Source organism: Cutaneotrichosporon oleaginosum (assembly GCF_008065305.1).
Source record: "Cutaneotrichosporon oleaginosum strain ATCC 20508 chromosome Unknown ATCC20508_contig06, whole genome shotgun sequence".
NCBI lineage: Eukaryota > Fungi > Basidiomycota > Tremellomycetes > Trichosporonales > Trichosporonaceae > Cutaneotrichosporon > Cutaneotrichosporon oleaginosum.
Window position 1 is genome coordinate 1019410 of NW_027072175.1, and position 24209 is coordinate 1043618.

Below are 24209 nucleotides of genomic sequence, written 5' to 3' on the forward strand. Positions count from 1 at the left end.
TCGCGTGGAGGGGGGAAAGTGTAGAGTAAAAGGCCGATGAATTGGGGGGGGGGGGGGGGGGGGGGGAAGAGTTGAGAGAGAAGAAGAATAACGGTCTGGTTGTCAGTCACCACCAGGGTAGACACAAGAAGCCGAGGGCGGAGGAGGTGGAGAAATAAGAAGTAGAAGATAAGAAGATGGGGGAGGGGAGAAGTGGAGATCGAGAGATATAGAGAGGAGGCGGCGGGACATACATGAGGTATTACTCTTGTTCGCTGCTGGGTGCTGGGGCGCCGTGGCTACTGGCTGGCCAGTGCTGGGAGGCGACTGGAGAGGAGGAGGAGAGGCGCGAGCGGGTGGCTAACGTGGGCGCGTTCGATTGAATCGAGAGCGCACAGTTCGCAGTTGTATGCAGGGTGAGAGAGATGGGTGGTTCGGTAGATCGGCGGAATGGGAGAATCAAGAGACGTTGCTACCAAGGATGAGCCAAAGTAGCAACGCAGAATGACGCTCGCTGAGTGGGGGGGGGGGGGGGGGGGGGAGGAGATCGGGTGGATCGAGCAGCTCAAGTGTGGTGATATGTGGATCGATATCGAGCAAGAGCAGCGGTAGTTGAATGCGTATAAAGGCGTAGGATTGCTAGGATTGAGAGGCGACTGCCCAAAAAAGCCGCACGGGGGGTAGGCTTGTGGTGTGGCTGGTGGATAGGACAAGAGTCACGCTTGGCCGCAGAGCGACTAGCACGACGAAGACGCCGAACGATGCTTTGCGCACCTATAGAGGTGGGAGATGGTGGATGAGTAGATGGATGAATGAGAGAGAGAGACAGAGACAGAGAGAATTCTTTGAGCGGCGAGAGGGGGGGGGGGGAGGGGTCGAGGCGAGTGACAGGGCTCTCTAAAACAGCACCGGGCAAAGTGATGGCAGTGTGCGAGTGGCCAGAGGCAGTTTGGGTGAGCGGGTTGAGCGGGGTGAGGGCGGTCGAGGGCGGGGGAGGGCGGGTGAAGGGTGTGCGGGTATGAGGCGCATCAGAGCGGTGGGAGCCTGCGAGAGAGAGGGCGAAAATACATCCGTGCCTCTTCTCGTCCCGATCGCTGGGAAGCCTTGAAGCCTCGGGGGTTACTCGGCAATTGTTTGTCAATGAATTCATTCGATCAGCGCGTCGGATCGGAGGGCATGATGAGGGCAAGGGGTCCAAGGGGAACGTTAAGGGTTTCAAGGGAACAGAGCGACGAGGGGAGAGTGGGTAAACTTTGGGACACTCGTATTTGATTCCGCTTTTTGAGTGATTATGAGTGATTTTGGATTTTGAGTGACGGTGATTAAGGGGTCATTATCCCATTCGGGGCTATTCTCAGAATTCTGGTTGGACGACATTTCCCTCACCCCTTGTGGATTCTGACAGGCGTCACCATCACGGCCATGGCAGGATCACACAGCACAGCAACGTTCAACTGGACCAACCTCTTCACCGGCTTCGCTGTTGCCTCGTTGCCCCCCCCCCCCGCGTTGGCATCGTAACGAGCAAGCCACGCACGTACGCATACTAACACACTCATTGCACGCCTCAGCCCCACCCCCATCTACAGTATAGCACACCAAAGTTGGACAAACAGAGGCACAGCGTATCGCATCGGAGCCGACACCAATCCAAGTCGAGCCCAAGCCCAAGCCCAAACCCAAGCCGCCGCCCGCCGCGCCGGATTTCGGCATGCGGTGGCATGTCTGTGCGTTGTGTATTCGTGAGGCTTGGCTCCAAACATGCCCCACCCGAGCTATTTTCGACAAGCCTCCGTGTCGCAGTGGGCAACCCACTCCATCCCCGTTCATGCCGTTCAGGCCGTACATCCATCCCCGCAGATCTCAGAGCTCAGATGACTGCGACATGCGACAACGGCTGTCTCCGATCTCCGTGATCCGTGACCTCACCTCACCTATTCTCGCCTGTCGACTCCACTCTCCGGGCTCACGGGCAATCCAACCACGGCCCGATCTGTAGATCTCTTCTGATCGTCCTCTGGTCCTCTGATCTTCGGGCCTTTGGCCTCTGAGCCTCTGACGCCCTCTGCATGCCACGTCCTCCCCATAGCTCGCCTGGGGTACCCACGGGGACGGCTACGCCGACCCGGCCATCGCATGCTCGTCGACGTCGGCGGGCCCTGCCCGCCCATATACATTCCCAGCGTGCCTCCCTTCCCGGCGGAGCACCCGCGCCGAGGCACAGGTACGCACGAGCGTCCGTCCGTGGGCGGCATGTGTTTGGTCGATCTATCTGGAGAGTCTCTGGAATCTTGGAGTCATGGAGCCATGGAGGGAGCAGCGAGAGGGCCGTTGTCGTTACTGTCAGCGGAGCAGCACGCTCAAGATAGACTGAGTCAGCGGGTATACGTCGCTTGTCCGTTGGCTCGTGGCGGACGCGGACAACGACGGGTGCGGTTTGGCGAGGTACACGAGGTACGGAGATGCAAGGAACTCCTGACTCGGCGCCAGTCGAGCGCTTGGACACGGCGCTGGGTGGACACGGCGCTGGGTGGACACGGCGCTGGGTGGACACGGCGCTGGGTGAACGGCGCTGACACGGCGCGGCGCAAGGTGACGCAGCGCACGACACGGCGGTACGGCGACGCAATGCTGATGTCCCAAGCTGCCAACAAGGCCTAGCGCCTAAAGGACGTCATCTCGAATATTGCTCGAACATTCGCAGGGAGTGTTCAGCCAGGACATTGCGTCATGAGGACCTCCCAGCAGGCTAATCGTGATCGACTCCAAGGCTGCGCCGCGGCTGCGCTTCGGTATGCTGCGATCGCATGATCGGATCGTTTGCAGGTCGCATGATCACGCGTGTTCGCATCGCATGATGGTGATCGTGGTATGCAGGCCGATGTGAGTTGCCACTGGGTGGCGTTGCCAACTTTCGAGTGGGGCAGCGTCGCGGCTACTGGGCCAACTCGGGTTAACTGGTTACGGTGACCGTGACCGTGAGTCGTGACGATCGTGATGCCGAGACGACAATGCTCACGTGCAGTTGTGCAGAAACGTGTGTGCCATAGGTCGGTCAGTTTGTCTCCACCTACCACGCACAGCCGTCATCCTCTGTGTGCGTTTCGCGTTCCATGCTGTTCACAGCAGCTGACCGCCAGACCGAGACCGTTGATAACTCACCCCCTCGCGTCTCGCTGATTTGCTGACATGTGAAACCGCCGCTGATCATGCCACTGATCTACTGACACTGGTATGCTTCTGGTTTCAGTCACGACGGGCACGCGGGTACATCACAATCCCGAGGCAACGCGTCCATCGCCTGCGTATCGCTTTGATATGTCGTCTACAACGTATCCGCACTGTGCTCGACGATTCTTGCCACTCGTTCTCCCTGACACCTCCCACACCATCAAGTCGGGAACTTCGCGGGCCCGCATCCAGCCTTTGGTCAGCAGTTTTGCTCCTTTGGCGGGTGGTGCGGCCGGCGGACACACCAGACGCGAGCCTGGAAGATTGCCGCGAAGGCCGGCCATCACGCCGCGCATGGGCGCAATGTGCTCGAGCAACGCAGGCGACGGCTCGGACAACGGCAGCAGAGTCAACTATGCTACATTCCCACTCTATGATGTACCTCGCGTCCGATGATCACTGGCGTCAGCGGATGCCACGGCCGTCACATCACCCGTCGCCGTTCGTCAGCTCACTCACCTCCTCACCCTCCTGCCCCTTGGTCTCCTTGGCCTTCTCCCCTCCTTCTGCGCCAGCCTCCCCACCAGCCTTCGCCTCGATCGGGAAGTACTCCGTCACGAGCTCGTTGTACACCTTCTCGTCCTTCTCCTGAAAGACGACGTAGACAACACGCGTGATCTGCCGTCAGCTCCCGCACCACTATCAGCTAACCTTGTCGTTCTTCTCGAGGAACTCGCGAGTCGTCTTGAGCGCAATGTGTGTCGCGTCGCGGATGGGATAGCCGTCTGGAATGAGCGATCAGTTTGCCTCTTCTGAACCCTCCCGGGGCACACTTACAGATGCCTGTCGACACGCTCGGGAACCCAATAGATCCCCCGCCGTTCTCCGCACACAGCTCGAGCGCACTTTGGTAGCACGACTTGAGCAGCTGCGCGCACTTCTCCTTCCGCCCCTCGCCGTAGACGGGTCCGACAGTGTGACCGATGTACTTGGCCGGCAACTGGTGTCAGTCTCTCTTCCTCCTTAGGTACTACTTCACAGCTCCCTTCGCCCCTCTGTCTGCATCATCGCCTGGCCGCTGCCACTGCCGCTGCCACTGTGCCCTGCCCCATCGCCATGCTCCACTCACGTTGTATCCCTTCGTGAGCTTCGTCTCGCCTGTCTCAGCCCCGCCGAGACCCGCACACTCGCGCAGCAGCTCCTTGCCGGCCGCGCGGTGGATCGCGCCGTCAACCCCGCCACCGCCCATGAGGCTCTTGTTGGCTGCGTTTACGATCATGTCGGCCTGTCATCAGCCACGCACAGCCCAGGCATCTACCTTGAGCTTGGTGATATCCCCGCGCCAAATCGAGATGCGCGCGTTCAGCTTCGCATCGGGCTTGTAGGCGTCACTGGACCCCTCCTTGTGCGTGTCAACAATAGTCGGCAGGGTGGCGGGATCAACTGTAGTCGGCATGGTTCGTGCTCGCTTGGCCGGAGGGGAGGTATGTAGCGCTCTTTGGAAGTAAGCTGATATGGAGGGGTTCTTGTTGAGCGATGGGGGCATCGAGAAGAAAAAGAGATGGGAGACTGGGAGGAAGGCTTGATTTATGTGTGGTGATGATCAAACTGCACGACGTCACACACAGCTCAATGTCAGTCGGCCTCCACCACCGCATTCCTCATCTCTCCATCCGTCATCCGCCACCCCGTCTTGCACTTGTTAACATTCACGCTCCCCATCCACGATGGGAAGCCACGCCTTGCATCCCCTCATTACGGGTGCAAAGGTCCGCATCACCGCCCTCCATCAGCATGGTACGCTTCCCACGTCTTGGCGCAGCTGATCGCAGATGGGACGCTATACGTGGGCTGTGCAGACGGCAGTGTGCGATACTACGACGGCGTAATGGTGCTCAAGGCGACGCATCAGCTGAGCAGGCGGCAGATCGATGCGCTCGCTGTCCTGCCTGTGTCGGGGCAGCTCGCAGTGCTGTCCGGTAGGTTGATCTCTTTCCATCGCCTTGCGCCTCCCCGCCCCATCCGCTAACCATAGACCAAACTGTTTCCTTGCACAAGCTCGACAATCCCGCAACGAAGGGCAATACCAAGGCTCTAATCCAAGCGCGTTATGCACAGGCGTTGGCGGCGACCACCTACATGGCGCCGGGCACACCCTCCGAGGGCGACTCAACCCCGTCCAAGGTTAAGCGTGACCTCCTTGTCGTCGGCTGCTCTAAGAAGGTCGTCGTGTACGGCGCCGGCACACGCTTGGGCGAGGCATGGGAGCTGTCTTTGCAGCACACGCCCCGAGCCGTCATCTTCCCCGCGCCCGTGTACGCCGACCTCCCCGGCGCCGTGCACCTCCTCTACTCCCCACAAGCGAGCACCATCTTGCACATCAAACATGGCGCGCCTGCACATCGTCTCGTCGCGACGGATCTCCCAATAGGCGGATACCCCGCTGCCAAGAGCGGGGTTGCGCGCGCTGCCGTGCCAGATAGCGGGTGGGGACGGCTCGGCGGCTTCATGCGCAGCGCCGCCGTCCCAGTAGGCACGAGGACGGTCGGAGGCGAGGTCGTGCTCGTGCGGGACGACTTGGGCGTGTTCTTCTCCTCCGAAGGCAACTTTACGCGGGACGAGTCGCTTCATTGGCCTGCAGCGCCAGAAGCCCTGGGTGAGCTTGCATCTCCCAACTACAATCTGACATCAGCCTTCTCCAACCCCTTCCTCTACTCTGTGCTGCCTGCAGCCACAGCTGTTGCCGGGCAATCCGCGACTCTACCCACGATCCAAGTGCATCTTGCGCCGACGCTCGCATTGCGAGACACGATCACGTTCCCTTCGCCGGCGACTGGTTCGCTCACCATTGCGGCACTGAGTGTTGGGACGACGTTGAGCGAAGGAAAGAAGAGCTCCAAGCTTCTTCTCGTGTCGACGCCAACAGACCGCACCCTCGCCCTGGAGGGGAGCACAATCTGGGAGGTGCGCGGCACCGACATTGGGGAACAGGTCGACGAGCTTGTCAAGGAAGGGAGAGTGACAGACGCCATCGGCCTCGTCGAGGCTGTAGGAGATACGGGGCTGGCGGAGGTGAGCTACTCAAGGCGGACAGTCTCTCACATCAGACTCAGCGCTTGCCACACCTGCGCATACTCAATGCCCTCGCCCAGTTTGCCCGCGGCGACTACCAGCCGGCTCTTGAGACCTTCACAGTGTTCAACGTCAACCCTGCCAAGGTCATCGCACTATACCCCAAGACAGCGGTATCAGGTCACCTTGCGGTCCCGCGAGATGAGTGGATGAAGCTCTTTGGCGCTGTTGAAGGCGCGAGACTCGAACCCCCGGCGCCGCCAGTCATTGAGACGCCAAAACCTTCGATCATTCGTAACGCCCACCTGGCGCTGGCGCGAAAGAAGAGCAACGAGACGATCGCGAGCGTCACGAGCTCATCGAGAGAACGCGAGGAGAGCCCACCGAAGGTCATGTCGCCGCCGCCGCCGATGGACGATGGTGAGTTCGTGCCGAAATAGGGCTAACTCGCGCAGAGACGCTGCCCCGTAAGGCGATTGACGAGCTCATCTACTACCTTTCCGATAGGAGGCAGAAGCTTGGAGGCGCGATTCTTGCGCTCAAGGATCCATTGCCTGCGGAGAGCGACCTCCCGCCGCTATCCGAAGTTGACGCTTCAGTAATTCACGGCCTCCCGGATGGGCCGCTGACTGAGCTCAACTCTGAGCAGCTCCTTCGCACTGCGCAGGTCGTGTACACCTCCCTGTTGAAGGTGTATCTGGTCGCGCGGCCAAGTCTGGTGGGAAGTTTGTGCCGTATTGAAAACTGGGTGGATGTGGCCGAAGTGGAACCGCTCTTGCGAGAGAAGGGGGTGAGTTACTTACGGAAAAGCTACGCCGAGCTGACCCAAGCGTATCGACGACTTGCGTGATCTTTACATGCAGAAGGGGATGCACGACGAGGCATTGGGAATGTTGTTAGAGTAGGTCCGCGCCCCGGCATGGCTGACACCAACAGGCAGGCGAAGGAGGAAGACGACCCGCTGGACAGATACCCGCCAACAGTGCGATATCTGCAGAAACTCGGCCCGAAACACCTGCAGCTCATCTTTGACTCGTCACGCTGGATCTTTGAGGAAGACCCAGCCCGGGCCCTCCACGTCAGTGTGGGCAATGAAATGTGAACTGACAACAGATCTTCACAGCGGACGAGCCGGAAGTCGACGCTCTCCCACGTGAGAAGGTAGTCGCTTTCCTTGAAGAGGTGGACTGGAATGGCGCGATCAAGTACCTCGAACATGTCTTCGAGCTGGGTGACACCTCACCGGAGCTGCACGACAAGCTCGTGGAGCTCTACATGCGACGACTGAAGGGCGCTTCTGGCTCAGAACGAGATGATAGTCTGACAACGCTCCTCGACTTCCTGAACCAATCCACACACTACCGCCCTTACCGGCTGCTCTCCAAGCTGCCTGTGGAAGGTGAGATTGCGAATCGCTATGAGCTAACTATGCAGACGCACCAGAAGCCCAGGCTGTTCTCCTAGGCCGACTGGGGAAGCACGACGAGGCGCTCCGCATCTACATCTACACTCTGAAGGACTACGCCGCCGCCGAGGTCTACTGTGCGCGCGCACACGCCAAGGAGCCCGAGCGCGGCCTCTTTCTCCATCTTCTGCGCCTGTACCTCCGCCCCTCGAAAGAAGAGGTGCTAGTCGCGCCGGCTCTGGCGTTAGTCGCGCGGCACGGGACGCGGATGGACGCGCGAGCGGTGCTCGACCTCCTCCCGCCGCTCGTGCCCGTGAAGGAGCTGCAGGACTTCTTCCGGCGCACGCTGGGCGACGAGCGCGCACGCCGCAACGAGCACCGCATCACGCGCGGCCTGCTCGCTGCGCGCAAGGCGCAAGCAGAGCGCCTCGTCGTCGGCCTCGAGGTCAAGCGCGTGCGCGTCACGGACCAGCGGATATGCCCGCAGTGCCAGAAGCGGCTGGGGCAGAGCGCTATCGCCGTGCATGCGCCCCGGGGCGAGGTCACCCATCTTCACTGCAAGGATCTGTTCTCAGCGCAGCTTGCACGCGCGCGCGCATGATACCCTGCACTTATATCTATGCATCAACTTGAGTGAGGGCGAGGCCTGGCGTGGAGCGAGGTCTAGAGGCGAGTCGTCTCGTCGCTCTGAGCAAGTGTACGAGAACTCAAATGGTGACAGCCTCAATCCCTGAGCAGTCTGTCCTACGTAGAAGCCACATCCCATAGTCTATGCATCTTACGACGTCATGCAAGTACAGAAGCGCTCGTCCTCTATCTGGAGCACGAGCTCCTTGAGCCCCGGCACGCGCGAGCGCATAGCAGCTTCGACGCGCGCCGCGACCTTCTCGGGCTCCGCCCCAGGCGCAAGCTGGATGTGCAAGCTGCCGACAAGGTTCGCGTCTTCGCGCGGCCACACGCGCGCGGCAGAGTACGACTTGACGCCGCGCACGGTAGCGACGTCGCCGAGGGCTTTGCGGAGGGTGGGCTCGGCGTAAGGCCCGACGTCGAGGACGAGGACACGCGCCGCGTCGAGCACCAGCGGGAAGACGGAGGCGAGGATGAGCGTCGCGATGAAGAGCGACGCGAGCGGGTCGAAGCCCGTCCACCCCGTCCAGCGGATCAGGAGGGTCGAGACTATCACGCCGACGCTGCCGAGCGTGTCGGCCATGACGTGCAGGAAGACGCCGCGCATGTTGTGCGAGTGGTGCGGGTCATGGTCGTGGTCTTCGTGCGAGTGTGAGTGCGAATGGGCGTGGGCGTCGTGGCCATGAGAATGCGAGTGCGCATGCCCATGGTCGTGGGAGTGAGAGTGGTCGTGATGGGCGTGATGGACATGAGAATGCCCGTGCGCGTGGCCTAGCCCGTTGCCGTTAGCTTGGGCGTGGTCACATTGACCGCCGTGGTTCACGTCGTGGCCGTGGTCGACCTTGTGATCATGCCCGTGGCCGTGCTCGTGATGCCCGTGCGAGTGCCCATTAGAGCACGCATCATGCTCGTGCGCTCCGCCAATGTCCGTCTTCTTATCGTGGACAATGCTATGGACATGGCCGTTGCCGTTCGTGTGTCCATGGTCATGCCCATGTCCGTGGCCATGAGAGTGGCCGTGGCCGTGGCCGTGGCCGTGGCTGTGGCCGTGGTGATGGTGCCCGCCCGTGGCCCACATGCCAAAGAGGTTGATCGCCAACCCTATCCCACTGACGAGCAGCAGCTGGCGTGTCTCCATCTCGGGTGGGTTCAGCACGCGCTGGATCGCCTCAAAAATGATGAAGACCGAGATGAGGATGAGGAAGCAGCCTGGCATCAGCTGGTGCGCTCAGACAAGTAATGTTCAGAAGGAAGACACGAACCGTTCGCGAAACCCGACAATGTCTCGATGCGCGAGTAGCCAAATGTATACTGCCCGTCGGACTTCCATGTAGCCGCGACCGAGGCCCACAAACCAACTCCAATGCCAAGGCAGTCGAACAGCATGTGAATGGCTGAGGTCAGCCCTACCCCGCGAGCGCGAGCGTCCAAGCTCACCATCCGAAATCAGACCCAGCGAGTTTGTTGCAATCCCATACCCCATCTGCACGCCCATGTACGCGAGGTTAAGGCATAAGAAGCCAAAGATGCGCCTGCTCGCGGGCGTCCGCATGATCGTAAGTAGGTGTGGCCGCCAAGCGGGCGGCAGCACGGCGAGGGGCGTCTGGAGGGAGAACGTAGGGGCGGTCGAGACGGAGGGCGTGGGGCGGGGGAACGCCCACCCCTTCAGACCAGAAGTAGCTTGCCTCTGGGACAAGAATACCGCGGGAACGACGGCGATGAGATCGACGAGGGGAGGGCGCGGTGGAAGCGCAAAAACCTGCGCGAGGCCCAGGTACGCGAGGCCGCTGGGCGACGGGAGAGAGAGCGAGGTGAGGGAGTGGAGGGGGAGGTAGGCGGCGAGCACGGCGGTCGCGGCCAGCGGCGCCATGGGGAGCGAGAGCGGCTGGGATTAGTATGTGGCGGTTCGCGCACTCACGGAGAGGATTAGGATGACGGCGCTGCCAACCGCAATGGCCGCCAGCACTGGCACGGCCCAACCGTCTTCGCGTCGCCTTTTGGCGCCAAGCTTGCCCGCGACGCCTGAGATGGCGGCTAGCCCAGCGAGCGCGCCGGCGGCCGCCTCGTTCCCAAACGCCGTAAAGAAGGTGAGGCCTGCGACGATGGCCGCGGCGCCCATGAGACGTGGTGAGAGAGTGGTCGCACTTGCGGCCGCGGAGGGAAGGAAGACGAGCATGCTCGCGCTGCTGTCAGCTACCACCGGCGATCCCTCTGGAGCTTGTTCCCATCTGATCGATGACCAACTCACCGCAGCGGTCCGACATGTCGTGTCGCCAACGCCCAACACACTGTCTGAAGCACACCCAGCCCGACGCCTAGCCCGTCCGCCACGGATTTTCGTCGCTTGTTCCCTCCGAATTCGGAGCCCAAAGCCCAGAGACAGCGGAAGAGGACAAGTGCTGCGGCGGCCGAGACGGCGCTATCAGAGGTAGGTGGGTCGAACGCCGGGTCAAACCTCCTCGGTAGCGAGACGAGGAGGGCGCGGGCGGACAGCGCCGCCAGTGGCGGGAGGAGCTGCATCGCCGGGAACTGTACGCTGCTAGTGGTGAGGTACGGCCCGAGTGGAGGAAGGAAGGAGAGGAGAAAGGAGTGGTGGCTGCGTCGTTCCGTTTCGGGCGTTGCGTGCACGACGAGCTCGAGCTGAGCGATAGCGAGCAGCGCAAGGCGCAAGAAGGGCGGGAGGGTGCGCGTACACGAGAAAAGAGAGAGGAGAGATGCGAGAAAAACGAGAGAACAAGAAGATGGAGTTGAGCGAGTCGTCGAGAGATGGAGGTACGCAGGTCGCAATCGACGGGTGGAAAGTCGGCCCTGGCTTGGCTCCAGAAGACAGGCACGGCGCGTGGAAGCCGTACTTTTGCCCTGGACGCGTTCGTCGGATCTGGCAACTGCGCAACTGGCAACTGCGACTGTCGGCCGGGGGGTAGCCAGCGTCGTGCGATAACGACACCGATCGATGGAGTGGGAGGTTGATGGAGCTCAGTTCAGTTAAGCGGGACGGACGTGGAGGTACACCACCGGCAGCCTGCAGGAGTCAAGCTCATCGCCACATACCCCCGCCACCGCGCTTGGACGGTTGCACTTCACATTCAGTGGCCAGTGCGGCGCATGCGGGACCAGGTACAACCCATTGGCGTTCCGCCCACCTTGGACTGCCTCCCAGATCGGCCAGAATCCAAGAGCCGAGTTCATCAACAGCTCCAGTCAAAAGGCCAATCACTTTCGGGCGCGGACTACTACGAGATCGCTTCCGCACACTCTTTGCTCGCTCTTTCCGCTTGTTCATTCAGACACGCGCTTTCATTTCATACAGCAGGACACGATACTTGTACAACTAACGCTTCCGCGCAGCGGGTTCTATAGCGACTTTCTAGGCAGTGATCATGGGCGAGGCCGGGGTGGGAGTGCGCTCCCGGTCGAAACGGGACATTTCAGACACCTGGCGTCGCTTAAACTCGAGGTTGACGGCAACGAGCCACGCGCGGATAAGTGCGGCGTGGCGGCGGCGCACGTCCTCGGGAGAGGCAGTGGACGGGCGGCTCTCACCGTCATGCGAAACCGGCGAGTCCGAGCGGGTTCGGTCCTCAAGCTCGAGACGCTTGACGCCGTGCACCAGCGTGTCGTCCGTGTGCCGCTTGACGGGCGGGTTGCGGGCCGGGGAGACGCCACGGTGGCGCAAGCTGCGGAGCGAGGGAAGCGGTGTGCCCTCGAACTCGTGGTTGCCGATGGCCGGAAGCTTGAGGCTCGGGTCGCCAGAGCAGAGCGCATCGATCGGTATCCTAGGGCCGGTAGTACCGTCAGACGATGTGTCCGACGCCGAATCCTCGTCATCCACAGTGGAGCGCTCGCTGCTTTCAGTGTGAGGAGCGGCACCGAGGGGCGCAATGTGCCGGAAGGTACGCTTGTAGAAGTCGCGGGGTGCGAGAGTCGCTGCGGGCATTGAAGAACGCGAGCGCGATCCCAGCGAGTCGAACGAGGCGTAGTTCTGGCCGTCACCATTGGCGGGCGAAACGTTCCACTCTGGGACCTGAGGGTACTGCGAGGCTGAGACACCACCATAAAGCTGACCGTGGCCCATCTTGGAGGCTGCCGAGTGGCTCCCCGAGCGAGGAAGGCCAGCGATGGGACGACGCGAGTGCTCGAGCTCGTTAACCGACCCAGCGCGGGGACGGCCACCGTCAATGCCATCCAAGGAAGGGTAGAGTGAGCCGAGCGACACCGAGCCGTTGGGCGAGGGCGTCGAGGTCGGGATACCAGGCATGCCAGCGAGGCCGAGGGAAGCAAGCTCCGAGGGGTTGAACAGGTCCTCGATGGGCGAGTTCTCAGCTGCCGAGAGGGGCGAAAGGGAGTTGCGTGACGACGAATGGCTCGAGTTGGAGTCGTGGCCAGGCATGCCACCGGCAGCCTCACGGCCAAGCGAAACCATGAACTGGTTGAACATGGCGAGATCCTGCTCAGTGCGGATCTCCGGGATCTGGATAGGAGGCACCGAGGGGGCCTGGCCGTTGTGTCCATGACCGATGTTCGGGAGCGATGGGTACGAGAACGGTGAGATGTTGCTGGGGAGACCCGGGTTGCCGCCAAGCGACTGATAAGCGGCTGGGAGACCAGGGGGCATGATCGAGTTAAGACGCGAAATCATCTCGACATCGTAAACGGGATCCATCTTGCGGCGCTTCATGTCCTCGATGAAGTTGTCAAAGGCATCCTCATTGCCGCGCTTGACGCCCTTGCCGAGGGCTTCAGACTGCAGCTGAGCGGCAAGAGCCGACGACTGCTGCTGCTGGTATGCGAGCTGCTGGAGGGCGAAGAGCTCACGCTGCTGGTAGGCGGCGAGCTCCTCATGCTGCTTCTTGTGGAGAGCAGCAATGGCGAGGGGCGACGGCGTGGTGAAACCATGCCCGGAAGGAGGCAGACCAAGGTAGTCGTTGGGCGAGTGCGGGTCATGAGCGGACGAGGAGGGCGACAGCGAGAACGCAGGCGAGCGCTGGTGGGGAAGACCGCCATTGGAAATGCGGCGCTCGTCGCGTGCAGACGGGTAGCGCGCATTGAAGTCCGGGTCGGTTGAAGTGGTGGCCTTGGAGAGCTTGTGCAGCTGGTGGTGCTCCTGGGTGTGGATACGCTCGTGCTTCTTGAGGTCTTGAGGACGCTTGAACGTCTTGCCGCAGACCGAGCAAGGGTGGGGCTTGAGCGGGGTGTGGACTGGTTAAGTCAGCAATCGAGGGTAGTGACGCTTAAACTCCGAGAGTTGTGCCGAGTCCGAATTGGCGGTGACGGACGATGGGCCAGACTGGGCATGCACTATACTCACCACGAAGATGGGACGTAATATGGTCACGCTTGACGCACTTGACGCCACAGCCCTCCCAACCACAGGTCAGGCAAAGGTTGTTGGTCGACTTGCGACCAATGTGGGTCTCGCAAAGGTGGGTGTACAGATCCTCGGCACCTGGTGCCGAGTAGGTGCAGTCCTTCCACTTGCATCTGATGCCCTCATCCTGCGCCGGCTCCTTGATGGGAACGGCACGTTCTGGGACGTCGGGGTCAAGCTCGTCGCGCTCCTCGACATCAGGGGGGGAGGTACGCGACATCGCGGTGACGGCCGAATTGGGGGTAAGAGGGTCAACGGAGGAGGCAGAGTCGGACGCCGACGAGCCCGTCGGTGTATGCAGGTACTGAGATGTTGGCAGAGGAGGGTAAGCCATGGCTAGCGATAAGCGAAGATGCGATGGGGGGCTGGAGGATCGATTCGGGAAGAATGATGTTGGAAGGGGGAGCGACGCAGGCGGCGTGCTGCGGTCGACGTAGGCCGGAGAGCGGTGGGGGCGGTGCTAGTCGACGGGGCGGAGTTGGGAGACGATGAAGATGCGACGATGGGGATCTGAGACAGAATGTAATCGACGACGTGGAAGAGAGTAGTGTCAACGATGAAGAAGAGAGATAGAGAGAGAGAGAAGAGAAGAAGAGGAGTGGCGGTGTGGATGAGTTGGGAGTAGTGGGAGTGGGAGAGGGAGGAAGAGGGAAGGGCAGGGAAGGAAGGCGGCCGAGAGCCAAGAAAGTGCCAAGAGAGAAAGCCTGTTGCCAAGCGGCTCAGGGAGGCCCTGGGCATCTCACCAGGCACCCAGAAACCCACCCCTCATCGTCATTTAGATCCCGCTCCGTCTCCTTTCTTACCTCATTAACATTATCCACTCCAATTGTAATCCCATATATCATCAGCATGCGTGGCATTTGACGCCATCCATGCATTCATGTTTTGCCCGCCCGCTTTGCCCGGGGCGCCCGCATCACATGCAACGCATGAAATGCAAGCCAGTGTGCATCACCGGCGCATCGCCGCCTGATCCTGGCTCCCCAGCCCCCACTCCACTCTCGGAGTTGGCTCGGTTCGGGTCGGCCTCTGATCTCTCACAGTCTCGACTCCTCAATCCTCGATCCTCGACTGGGTGTATTTACGTCCATGCCACGTCTGCGTGGACACATGCTGGCACATGCCGTCACAAATAGAGTGCCCGCAAGCCGCAGAGCCGTAGACCCGCAGTTTGGCAGGACCATAAAAATCTCGGGCCTGCGCAGATGCTCTGCGCGCTGCTTTCGCACTTTCTATCTTTGCGCTCTGCGCAGTCGGCGCTTCTGGTGCTCGCCACCGCCGGCTTCCGAAGAGATGCGTGATTTCACTTCGGCCATTCGGGGGCCGTGCAGCCGCGGATGATGCTCGGAGAACGTGTCATCTCCGTACGCCCAATGCACCAATGCACGACCTCACGTCAGTACAACACATACCGCCGCTGCCAAGGTGCCAAGTTGCCAAGGCTTGGCTCGGCTTGGCACTCGCAATGTGGAGCCGGAGGCACAGCGCCCTAACGTCGTGTTGGCGGATGGAGAGGGTGGCACGCGCGGCATGGGAGCTGGGGTCTGGGCCACCTGACCAGGCACAGGACAGTTGTGGCACGGACTACGGCGTTAAGCCGAGTGTGGCAATTCAATCCGCGGGATCTCTAATAGGGCCATTAGACTACGACGTATTAGCTCCTAGCTTTCGGAAGTTCGCCTGAGCCGAGCGGCCACAAGGTGGATTCTGGGTGTGGCAGGTTGCGTGCAAGGCCGTCTGCTGAACCTAGTGGCACTCCTGTTACTCCGTTCCGGAAGGGACAAACAAACGGGAGCGGGCTGTAGTGTTGTGCATGGGATGGATAAACCAAGTGCTAGCCACATCTCCCGCTATCCCCTCTGACATCTGGGTGTGAGCATGCCAAGCACCCCGCCAAGTGATCGGCGAGAGCGCGAGGGGAGAGCGCGCGCCGGCCGCGTATCGGCACGTGGAGAAGCAGTGCTGAGCGGATAGTACAGTACATGGATGGGGTGAGACTTACTTCTTGACTTGGCTCGCTGCGCATCTATGACGATGAGGATGGGAGCGCCGTGGGACGTAGAGGGCGTTTGAGATCGGGACAACAGTCTGTTCGCGCTCTGTGGCGGTCGGGATTTTCCGTCGTTCCGTCGTGAGTTATATCTCCTAGTCTCAATTGTCGCGAAGACGCTGCATGCTGTTGGCGAGAATGACCGTTTGCTCTTTTCATTTTCAAAGACGGCGAGGACATTAATTGCGAACGCTGAGGCCAAGGGAGTGATGCTGTTCTCGTTCTCGTCCAGGAAGTGTCTTGAGTGGCGATCCCAGCATGACTACTCCTCAGCATGCATCGAACCACCACTTGCATACAACCAGTGAGTCCCACGCAGGCCAGTCTATGAACACGAGGTGTCCTGTGACCATGGCAGGTGAATACAGATATAGCGAGGTGCGTGTTTTGCTCCCAATCACGTAACTGTTCCCAATCGCACACCTCACTACTCTACTGCAGTGTGTTTCGCACTGATGGCCCACACGTTCCGACTGCAGACCACATTTCGCTGTCAGAGATATGCTTGGGTAAGCAGTTGTGCTTGGCTCTAGCATGGGCGCGCACTCGGCAGGTGGTTGTCCGTATATCTGGCGCGATCCCAATGCACGTGAGGCCCAGTCCTCTCTTCGTTCAACACCAAACATCTGGCCCGCATTGAAGGGCAACTGGGCAACGCCCGTCTGGGTCCTTCGCCAGCACATCGTGGCCTGCAGGAGACGCCAACCGCGTCGCAGATGAAGGTACCTCGATGTCCCGGACCTCAATCTCGTCAACAATCCCCATAACGGATTCTCCCTCCCACCCAATCTCCTTGGGCTGCAGCTACGAATGCAACATGCAGAGAGGAGGGCCTCGAAACCGCTCGATTACAGTTGGCCGAAAATGCGCAAAAATCAAAATGAGGGCTTCTCCGGGACTCGAACCCGGGTCAAGCACAGTCGTGTTCACGACGGGACAGCCGAAGCTGACGTAACCCGAAGCGCTTATCGTACCCCTGGACCAAGAAGCCTTCGATGTTTGATGGGTTGGAAGGGTAGTCATTATCGGAGTGTCTGGCAAGAGCACCACCAATATGCATGCAATGGAGGTCACAGGGAGACACCACGCGGCCTTGGTGGTGTTCGCATCCTTTCAGAGAGGGTCAGTTTCCCCGAGCAAGGGTGTATGGGACTGTAGATGTACTCTCCACAACGTCACAAACTATGCAGTCGGTACGAGTCCCGTCAAAAAGCGGTCTTGATCGAAAGTGAATATCCTGGAAAGATCGTTCAACTTCCCATCCGGTCATCAGTGGTGATCGCCAGTGTAAAGAGCCAGTATTGCGCCATTAGGACAGATGGCCACCGCAATGAGTGTGCAGCACGGGAGTTCAAAGGGGGGGAGCAGCTTCAGACGAATGAATATCTGGGAGCCACAAGAACCTTCAATGCTTACATCCCTAAATCGCTGAATCCCTACGACAACACTGCAGCTTAAAGCTTGGCCTTGGACGCGGGGCGGATGAGCGCGCGGCCGTTGGACAGGCAGACCTTGCCGCCCTCAATCTTCGACTCAAAGATGATCTCCTCGAGGCCGTCCTTGTCGACCTTGCCGGTCTTCCAGGCGTTAGTGACGACCTTGGCGCCGGGGATAACGGGGGAGGCAAAGCGGCACTGGTACTCCTTGAAGTTGGCCGCGTCGCTTCCGCCGAAAGCCTTGAGGAGGCCGTGGGCGGTGGTGTTCCATGAGTAAAGACCGTGGATGATGGTCTTGTCGCCGAAGCCCATCTTCTTTCCGGGCTCGGGGTCGGCGTGAAGGGGGTTGTAGTCGCCGTTCAGGCGGTAGAGGAGAGCGGTGTTGGCGTCGGTCTGGTCAGAGAAGGTGGCATCCGGCGCCTTGCCCTTGGGGGGAGGGAAGGCGGGGTTCGAGGGGCCCTTGGGGCCGCCCCAGCCACCCTGGCCGACGAAGAAGGACGAGCTGTCGATGGAAGCGTAGATCTCGCCGTTGGTAGCGTCAACGATGTCGCTGCGGGTGTCGACGACCGATCCGGGCTTGCCCTTGTCCCACACGCCGGTAACGGTCTGGCGGATCTCGAACTTGCGCCCCTCGGACGAGGTGGGGAGCTGCTTGAAGACCTTGATGTGGCGCTGGCCATCGACGACGCGGCGAGCGTCGAACTTCGGCACATCGGGGATGGGGACGGCACGCTGGCCAGCGTAGAAGTCGGTCACCTCAGCGGTGTCCTTCTTGAAGGGGAGGATGATGGGGTAGGTGGGGAAGACCTGGAACTTGGGGTGGAGCTCCTGCGATGTCAGTGGGGCCTGAGGGGAGGGGCTCTGCTTCGCTGCAGCGTCTTCTGGGAGCGCCCTTCGCTAATGTCGTCCACCATAGCAAGAGCCGTTGAGCCCTGCGTGCCAGTGTCTCCCCACAGACAACGCTAAGTAAGGCGATGGCGCTACTATTGTGCCCTCGCCAGCAAAGGCGTCTCGCTGACTCACGTAGAGGAAGTGCAGCTCGTCAGCGGTCGCGCCGATCGAGTTGGCGAAGAGCAGAACATCGCGCTTAAGCCAGGTCACGGGGACCGCAGGGTACTGGAAGCCGACGCCGGGGTTGGACATTGTTTCTGTGAAAGTGAGAGAAGTTGAGAGAGCAGAAGACGTGGTGGGCAGATAATATGGTGTGCTGGTGGGAGCCTACCGGCTCGCGGAAGCTGTGTAACCGAGCTGGGCCCAGCGGTGACCATCTTCGGAGCTCGGTCAACACCGTGCGGGATGGGCGGGGCCGGATCTGGGTGTAGTCCACGTGGCGTAGGCCCGTCTTACCCGGATATCCATTCCACCTTGACTAGGCGAGGGGATGCTGGCTATTGCCTAACTGAGCAGGAGATGAGACGCCTAACACCCACGTGTATTTGCTCCCGCCGGGGCCCATCCCATATCATCTCAAAGTTGGCGTCACGCTGAACAACATCAACAACTCCACACGACAGATGCCGCAGCCATGAGCGTCTCAACACCTGTCAAACAGGGCACGCCAATCAAACAGGCGCCTCCTCCGCCAGCTCAGGCGCAGCTCGCACCTGTGATACCAACATCGTGGCTTGCTCCGGACGAGCAGCGCCGCCTTGTGCTGTGGACTGTCGGGCTGGTCGAGGTGCGTCATTCCAGCAACGCTGCTGACATCAGGTGATGAAGGTGTGGGACGCGATCGCGCCGCACTTTACAGAACTTCCTACTGCTTTTAGTACGGCAACGCGCGTGCGGGGCCCTTGGAGCGCAGGCATCTGGACAGCAGTTGAGGTTGGCGCCGTGCTCGCCATTGCATTGTTGAGGATCCCGAACCTTTCACCAGAACCTAGGAGTTTGGCACTCATGGTTCCCCTATTCGCGTTGTGGAACATTGCGTGCTGGTTCCTTTCAGACGTAGGCTACACAGTGAAAGGATCGTGCTGACCTCAGCCCGCAGCATTCATCCCCAAGGTCTCGATGTTTGGTGAGCATGCAACGTAACACATCCGTCTGACCACAGGCCCGGTCCACCTAGGCGAGGAAGGCTTCTTCTGGGGATGGATTTACATGACACGACACTTGATCTCGCCCCTCGTATTTGGGCCGCCAGAGAACATCAGCGGTGTGCACAAGATTCGCCTGCTCCCCTACTCGACTGCGACTCTCAACCCCCTCTCACTCACGTACTGCCTACCACCCGGCTCGCGTGAGCCGACCTACATCCCCGTCGTGTTCAACAACTCAGCACCATACCAGGTCTCGTTCAACGTGCGCTCGCTGGAGACGCAGGAATCCACCATGGAGAGCGTCTTGGCGGACAAGATGGTTGTCCCGCCTGGATGGCGCAGCCTGCGCCTTGAGGGTGACGACGATGAGGAGGCCGACGCTCATCATCTCCAGAAGATGGTCAAACGAAACAAGGCGCTAGAGCTCGAGCGCTACCACTCGGTGCGGCCGAGCGAGGCTCTGAGTGTCATTCCGCCCGACCTTACCGCCTCCGAAACACTCCTCTTCCTGGTTGTACGCAAGCCGAGCGTCATTACGCTCAAGCAAGTGGTGGATCGCCGTGGGGACCAGTTCAATCTCGCACCGCACCGCGAGGCGGTCGTCATCGAATGCCCGTCTGGTGGCGACTTCATCCACGACGAGGAGAGCAAGGGAGGGAAGCTTGTGCTGTACAAGCCCAAACCTAAGCCGCTTGTGCGCTGCATAGGCCAAGAGGAAGTTGTCATGTTCTCCGCGCGCGGCGTCGCGCCGCTCAAGGCGATGTGGAAGCAGTGGATCAATGATGTGCCTGTCGACCAGGGCGCCGTCGAAGGTATTGAGGACACTGAGACGATTTTGGACGCTGAGAAGGGTCACTTCCGCCGTGACAAGGTGTCCAAGTCGCATGTCGTTCCTCTGCGCGTCGAACACAAGAAAGCCGGCAAGTCGCGCGTCACATTGACTAGCGTCGTCGACGCGCTTGGTAATACGTACACGCCAAGCGGGAATGCCTCGAGCGTCGACTTCCAGATCCTAAACCGTCGCTCAGTTTCATTTGACTGCCCTCGCCCCATCCAGCTTCTCGTTGGCGGAACGGCAAGACTGCCCATCAAGGCCGATGGACCGATGGAGCATCCCGTCGAAGTTAGCTACCGCTTCATTGCGCCCAACGGCGATCAGGAAGTCAAGAGCATCACGGTCGACTCCCGCAACAGCGACATCGTGGTCGACAAGCCCGGCTCCTTTGTGCTGCTGGACGTCAGTGGCACATGTCCCGGTACAATTCTTGAGCCAGCGAAGTGCTCTGTCCAGCTCGTGCAGCAGCCGACCGTCGATATAAACGTTGAAACGATCCACGAGTGGTACGTGATTGCACGCTTTTCCCTTCGGAACTCAACTAACACCAGTGCCGTCGACGTTGGCCTCAGTGTCACGTTCGAGTTTACCGGAACTCCACCGTTCACGGTTCACTGGACCGAGAAGCGTCAGGGCGAAAAGCCCACAGAGAGGCGCAATGTCTTCAACACGCCAGTCGGCCAACTCGACCTTCGACCCGACCGCGAGGGCAAGTACACCTACACGTTCGACTCGCTGTCCGACAAGCGTTATGAAAAGATTGCGCTCAAACGCGCGCCGTTCACACAGGTCGTTCATCCGCCAGCAAGCGTCGAGATTCTCAGTCAGCGCAGCCTCAAGTATTGGGCCTGCTCACCTGACGAGATCGCTATTGACCTCGCTATCAAGGTGCGTCAGCCTTGCCAAACATCCTGCTAATGCCCAGGGGAACGACCCTCTGCTGCTCACGTACCGCGCCTCGTGGGAGGGTAATTCGCATAACATGACCGAAAACGTCAAGTCAGGCAGCCGGCGCTTAACGGTGCCTGTACCGCAGCAGCTCGACTCGAGGTCGGGCAATGTAGGCACCATGACTGTGACCCTCGTGTCGATCGAGGATGCCAAGGGGTGCGTCAAGCGCCTTCCGTCTCACCAGATCGACGTCGACATCGACCGACAGCTGCCCACCGTGCAGTTCTCGCGGCCTCAAGAGGTGACTGTGAAGGAGGGCGAGAAGGTCGAGGTGCCGCTGCGTCTTACCGGAAATGGGCCGTGGACAGTGACGTACACACTCGATGGCAAGCGGCAGAGACCTGCCTCCGTGCGCTCGTCCAACTCTCCGCTCATCTTCACGGAGAAAGGAACGTATGAGCTCGTCAAGGTCGAAGACGCGCACTGCGCGGGCGAGGCGGACGGCTCGCTGTTTTCTATCGCTCACAAGCCGCGCCCGACGGCGTCGCTCACTGCCTCCGACCTCATCACCAGCGATGGTACAGTGTTCAAGCACAAGGGTTTCTGCGCGGACGAGAGCGACGCGGTGGCGGTGGCGTTTACAGGCGCGTCGCCGTTCGCTCTCTCCTACAAGTATAGATTCGACGGTCATCATGGGAAGGAGCGCACTCTATATTCGGCGCAAAACAAGGGCATACTGCACCTGGAGACGATGCCGGGCCATCATGTTTACGAGTTTGGCACGATCAGCGACAGCAATTACGCGAAGACTCATGTGAAGTTCAGCCTCGAGCACGAGGTGCACTCTCGCCCGTCTGCGACATTTGCGAAGCAGAATACGCACAGCCTCTGTCGCGACGCTGCGCTGCTCACCAACGCGCGGATCAAGATGACGGGCAAGGCGCCGTTTGTGCTGCAGCTCGGTGTGCGTCGCCCCGCATCCGCTGAAGTGGTTCCCCACACCGTCAAGGTGTCTGGTCACGAGTGGAAGGTCGAGCTGCCTGAGCTGATCTTGAGCGATGTCGGGCGGTACGAGGTGTCGCTCCTGGAGATGAGCGACTCGAGTGGGTGCGCGTACGTGTTCGAGGACGCGGCCGTCCTCTCAACGTTCGTGGACGTGGTGGAGACGGCGCGCGTCGTGCCTATAAGCCACGACGTGGACGTGTGCGTGGGCGACACGCTTGACTTCCTTCTGCAAGGAACAGCTCCCTGGATCGTCGAGTACACCTGGGACAGGCGGACGTACGCCGTGACGTCGAGCGCAGCACGTTTCTCGCGCTCAGCCGACGCGCCCGGCACGTTCTCGATCACGAGCATTGCGCTCAAGGACCGCGCGGGCAACGCACAGTGCAGGCGTGCGGTGGAGGGCCTCGAGCGCGTGATCCACCCGCTGCCGCGCGCACGCATCCAGGACGGCGTGGACCACCTCCGCGAGGGGGACCTGCCGGCTGTGTTTGCCGTCAAATTCACTGGCACGCCGCCGTTCACCTTCAGCTACACGCGCTCGGAGACTCATGGAGGACGCGCGCGTGTAGTCGAGACGCAGACGATCACGGACATCTGGGCGTATGAGTACGCTATCTCGTCTAGCGCACCTGGTGACTACTTTGTCACGAGCGTAAGCGACAGGTTTTGCCGATACCCGCGGCTGAGCCGGCGAGACGACCTGTAGTGAGGAGAGCATAGAGCATTGCATGCATATATTTGGATCGCAGAGGGCGTCAGCACTGAGTGTGTACTGGGTACGGCTCTAATGCGTATGGCTCCAATGCCCAGGGCGAATCAGCTGTACCAATGCATATGCTACATAACGAGGGGGGCGAAGCGTTGGTCCAGCGCACGAAGCTGTGCGAACTCGTGCGCTTTTACAGAGGGACACTGTGTGCCAATCTCCTCGTATACTACTCTTGTGAGGGACAGGACTGTGTCCGCTGTTTCTGGAGGTCAGCTCGAGCCCGGAGCTGTGAGCTTACCCTTGTCCGTTCCCGAATATCCGTAGTCGCCCACCTGAATCCAGACGCGCGCCACAACGTCAAGCACCTGTCCCCGCCACCTATCCACACGTCCACTCCCTCGGAGTCCGCGGAGGAGAACAAGTAGGGCGTTAAGGTTGGCAACGTACAAGCCCAGCCTGTTTGGTGTGGGCTCGTGTTGCAGAGGAGCGAGAAGAGCAGGGATGATGGACTTCAGCCAGCGGGCGATCCCCACCCCCAGAATGCCGATTAGAACCTCGGTGTTTCGCGCGATGTCGACAAGAACGGAGATGGCGGAGGACGACGCATATGTCCACCCCGCGACGAGCGCACGGTCCACTATGTCGGCGTAGGCCTCTGCCTTCTTCTCGCCATCCAAATTTCCGGCGATCTTCAGCGTGACGGCGAAGACATGGCTCAATGGTGGGTCGTGATGGAGCGACAGGGTATGCGTGAGCGACTTGAGAAGGAGCGTGTCGAGCCCACGTCGCCTCAGCTCAGCCGGATCGATTTTGTCGATCCATTCTCCCAGAACACGACTGCCAGCGTCTCGCCATGGAGGCTGGTAGTTGTCCATCATGGTCAGCGTCGGGGGCAGCAACAAGTTGAGGTGTCTTTCCACGTCCGAGGACGAGAGCTGAGTAGCACACCACGCCAGCGCGTTGTCGATGCCGGAGACCTTCCAGGACTCATCATCGTGCATATCGTCCAAAGCGCCTGTGCCGCCATGTGGCCGCGTCCGCGCACGTGTGGATGCCGAGAGGTGCGGGTGTGAGGTGAAGAACGAGCGGAGAGGATGGGAGAGGAGATAGATGGCGAGGGAGGAAGCAGCGGGAGGAGTAGGAATAAGAGGGGTGAGTGTGGAGGAAGAGGAGGAGTAAAGACGGATAGCTGGGAGGAAGACGACCGCTTGCTGCTCACGGCTGAGCTGATCCCATTCCGGCGAGGCCACGGCCACTCCAAGCTCACGAAGAGCAGATTCAGCGGTGCGTTGGAATGTCGGTTCTGAAGCTTCTGTTAGCCCGCAACCACACGCACAGGCTCACTATCTTCACCTGGCTGAAGTCGGGCCGCTAGTGAAGGGAGCTTCCCCGCGAGATTGCTCGGTGCCTGCGCCGACGCCGGCTGCGTGGATGGACCGGGTTGTGAAAATCGGGAGTCTGGGAGCTCCTCTATCGTCACGGGCGCCTGCCGAGGGTGGGGAGAGCCGGCCTCCTCGATGATGGCCATGTTGGGGAAGTTGAAGGGATGTCGGTGTCAACAATCTCGGTGATCGACCACCTCCACCTCTGCTTTCCCACGGTCATCTCCGCCTCCACGCCCG

General features: G+C 60.5%; 8 protein-coding genes across 8 annotated transcripts; 3 read left to right on the forward strand and 5 right to left on the reverse strand.

Annotated features, from left to right (window-relative positions):
• Window positions 1-2115: 2115 nt before the first annotated feature.
• Window positions 2116-2640, forward strand: COLE_06824 (uncharacterized protein; the record flags this gene model as incomplete). Its single annotated transcript, XM_018419434.2, has 1 exon — window positions 2116-2640. One exon carries the CDS (start codon window positions 2116-2118, stop codon window positions 2638-2640), a length of 525 nt encoding a protein of 174 aa, XP_018277732.1.
• Window positions 2641-3639: 999 nt separating this feature from the next.
• Window positions 3640-4606, reverse strand: COLE_06825 (uncharacterized protein; the record flags this gene model as incomplete). Its single annotated transcript, XM_018420436.1, has 5 exons — window positions 3640-3828; window positions 3862-3935; window positions 3988-4150; window positions 4280-4435; window positions 4469-4606. The coding sequence occupies 5 exons, from the start codon at window positions 4604-4606 to the stop codon at window positions 3640-3642; spliced, it is 720 nt and encodes a 239-aa protein (XP_018277733.1).
• A 271-nt stretch (window positions 4607-4877) lies between these two features.
• Window positions 4878-8228, forward strand: COLE_06826 (uncharacterized protein; the record flags this gene model as incomplete). Its single annotated transcript, XM_018423597.2, has 10 exons — window positions 4878-4947; window positions 4983-5129; window positions 5186-5806; window positions 5843-6222; window positions 6258-6642; window positions 6678-7012; window positions 7053-7123; window positions 7159-7300; window positions 7336-7621; window positions 7657-8228. The coding sequence occupies 10 exons, from the start codon at window positions 4878-4880 to the stop codon at window positions 8226-8228; spliced, it is 3009 nt and encodes a 1002-aa protein (XP_018277734.1).
• Window positions 8229-8405: 177 nt separating this feature from the next.
• COLE_06827 (uncharacterized protein) lies at window positions 8406-9806 on the reverse strand (the record flags this gene model as incomplete). Its single annotated transcript, XM_018425001.1, has 3 exons — window positions 8406-9463; window positions 9517-9648; window positions 9692-9806. The coding sequence occupies 3 exons, from the start codon at window positions 9804-9806 to the stop codon at window positions 8406-8408; spliced, it is 1305 nt and encodes a 434-aa protein (XP_018277735.1).
• A 1815-nt stretch (window positions 9807-11621) lies between these two features.
• On the reverse strand, window positions 11622-13956 carry COLE_06828 (uncharacterized protein; the record flags this gene model as incomplete). Its single annotated transcript, XM_018421438.2, has 2 exons — window positions 11622-13453; window positions 13563-13956. The coding sequence occupies 2 exons, from the start codon at window positions 13954-13956 to the stop codon at window positions 11622-11624; spliced, it is 2226 nt and encodes a 741-aa protein (XP_018277737.1).
• A 3170-nt stretch (window positions 13957-17126) lies between these two features.
• On the reverse strand, window positions 17127-18251 carry COLE_06829 (uncharacterized protein; the record flags this gene model as incomplete). Its single annotated transcript, XM_018423598.2, has 2 exons — window positions 17127-17936; window positions 18132-18251. 2 exons carry the CDS (start codon window positions 18249-18251, stop codon window positions 17127-17129), a joined length of 930 nt encoding a protein of 309 aa, XP_018277738.1.
• A 382-nt stretch (window positions 18252-18633) lies between these two features.
• COLE_06830 (uncharacterized protein) lies at window positions 18634-22584 on the forward strand (the record flags this gene model as incomplete). Its single annotated transcript, XM_018426789.2, has 6 exons — window positions 18634-18786; window positions 18819-19055; window positions 19092-19125; window positions 19162-20488; window positions 20534-20870; window positions 20908-22584. 6 exons carry the CDS (start codon window positions 18634-18636, stop codon window positions 22582-22584), a joined length of 3765 nt encoding a protein of 1254 aa, XP_018277739.1.
• A 131-nt stretch (window positions 22585-22715) lies between these two features.
• COLE_06831 (uncharacterized protein) lies at window positions 22716-24115 on the reverse strand (the record flags this gene model as incomplete). The annotated part of the gene is made up of 3 exons (XM_018426790.2): window positions 22716-22849; window positions 22886-23896; window positions 23932-24115. The coding sequence occupies 3 exons, from the start codon at window positions 24113-24115 to the stop codon at window positions 22716-22718; spliced, it is 1329 nt and encodes a 442-aa protein (XP_018277740.1).
• Between the last annotated feature and the right edge of the window lie 94 nt (window positions 24116-24209).